Source organism: Nansenia antarctica (assembly GCF_963989245.1).
Source record: "Nansenia antarctica genome assembly, chromosome: 1".
NCBI classification, from domain to species: Eukaryota; Metazoa; Chordata; class Actinopteri; order Argentiniformes; family Microstomatidae; genus Nansenia; species Nansenia antarctica.
In genome coordinates this window covers 67,427,904-67,429,320 of record NC_137674.1, presented here as the reverse complement: position 1 = coordinate 67,429,320, position 1,417 = coordinate 67,427,904, and the positions used below count along the sequence as shown (strand labels likewise).

The 1,417-nt window shown below is 53.6% G+C and overlaps 1 protein-coding gene across 1 annotated transcript in view; it reads right to left on the bottom strand.

Moving 5' to 3' along the window:
* Positions 1–810: 810 nt before the first annotated feature.
* Positions 811–1,417, bottom strand: part of fut8b (fucosyltransferase 8b (alpha (1,6) fucosyltransferase)) — a gene marked incomplete at both ends in the record, with an annotated part of 24,766 nt that continues 24,159 nt past the window's right edge. Inside the window, 1 exon segment of the mRNA XM_080546928.1 lies at positions 811–1,155. Coding sequence (XP_080403054.1) covers positions 811–1,155 — 345 coding nt within the window.

The window sequence follows — 1,417 nt, the reverse complement described above, 5'->3', positions numbered from 1 at the left end:
CACGCACGTTCTCACCTCACCTTCTCACACACTCATGTACAGTACACAATGCACAAGCCCCTTACACACAAAATTAAGACTGTTAAAAAATCACGAGTTAAAAGCACAATATGGTGGTATAAAATTAATTGCACATGATAAGACAAAATGGAGGGCAGTGAGGTTGGTTGGCGTGAGGGGGGGGGGGGGGGGGTCTGGGATGGGGAGTGAGGGAGGGGAGAGGGAGAAACAGTACATTCAATGAACAAAGGAGGGAAAAAAGGCAAGATTAGAATCAAAACCACCAAAAAAGAATTAAATACAAATTTAAAACACTTTTTTTCTTCTTTTTTTTGTTTGTTTTCTAATTGTTTTTCAGCCATCGATTTTTAAAGCTCGCCAGTCTCTGTCCCAGTCCAACTTTGGAGAACGAGCTTCGTCAGTTATGTAGATTTAATTGTTTTCTTGCTCGTTTAGAAAATCAATGTTCATTTCTACATTTCTACATATCCGTCGATAATGGCGCGTCGGATCGGGGTGGTGGAGGTGGTGGTGGGGGGGGGGCGAGACGCCATAACAAGCCACACAGTCAGGCAAGACACACACACACACACACACACACGCACTCACACACACACCCACCCACACGCACACACACCCACCCACCCATCCACCCACACAACACACACAGTGCAGCCTGATCACCCCCTCCCCTCCCCTTCCCCCACCCTCTGGCTCCAAAGCTTCTCTCTCTGTTCAGTAGCAGAGTCTCTCCTTCCTCCCTTCTCTCTCTCTGTTTCCTCCTCCTCCTCCTCTCCTCCTCTCCTCTCTTTACTTCCTCTGAGAGCTCCTCAGCAGCTGCTTGTCGGCCTCGGGGTACGTGGGATACTTCACCGTCTCCACCTTCTCCTTCACCTTGTAGGAGGGGTAGAGGCCTGTGCGGCCCAGCTTGCGGTTCACCCCCTTGGAGTAGCCGTCCCAGTGGTTGCCCGCCACGCCGATGACGTCGCCAGGCTCCAGGGGGAGGTCCTCGGGGCCGCGGGGCTGGTGTGCGTACACCGCCAGCTGGTTGTGGGCGTTCTGGCCTCCGAAGTAGTAGATGTCGTCCAGGGAGTGGAAGGAGGAGGAGGCGTCAGGGTGCAGCGTCTGCATGATCTCGTAGGCCACGCGACACACCTGAGGGAGGAGGGGGGAGGAGGAGGGAGGAGGAGGGGGGAGGAGGGGGGAGGCACGCACACAGACGCAGACACAGACAAAGACACAGACACAGACGCAGACAAAGACGCAGACGCAGACGCAGACGCAGACGCAGACGCAGACACACAGACACACAGACAGACAGACAGACAGACAGACAGACAGACAGACAGACAGACAGACAGACACACACACACACACACACACACACACACACAGGGGATGTTGTCAGATGTAGTCA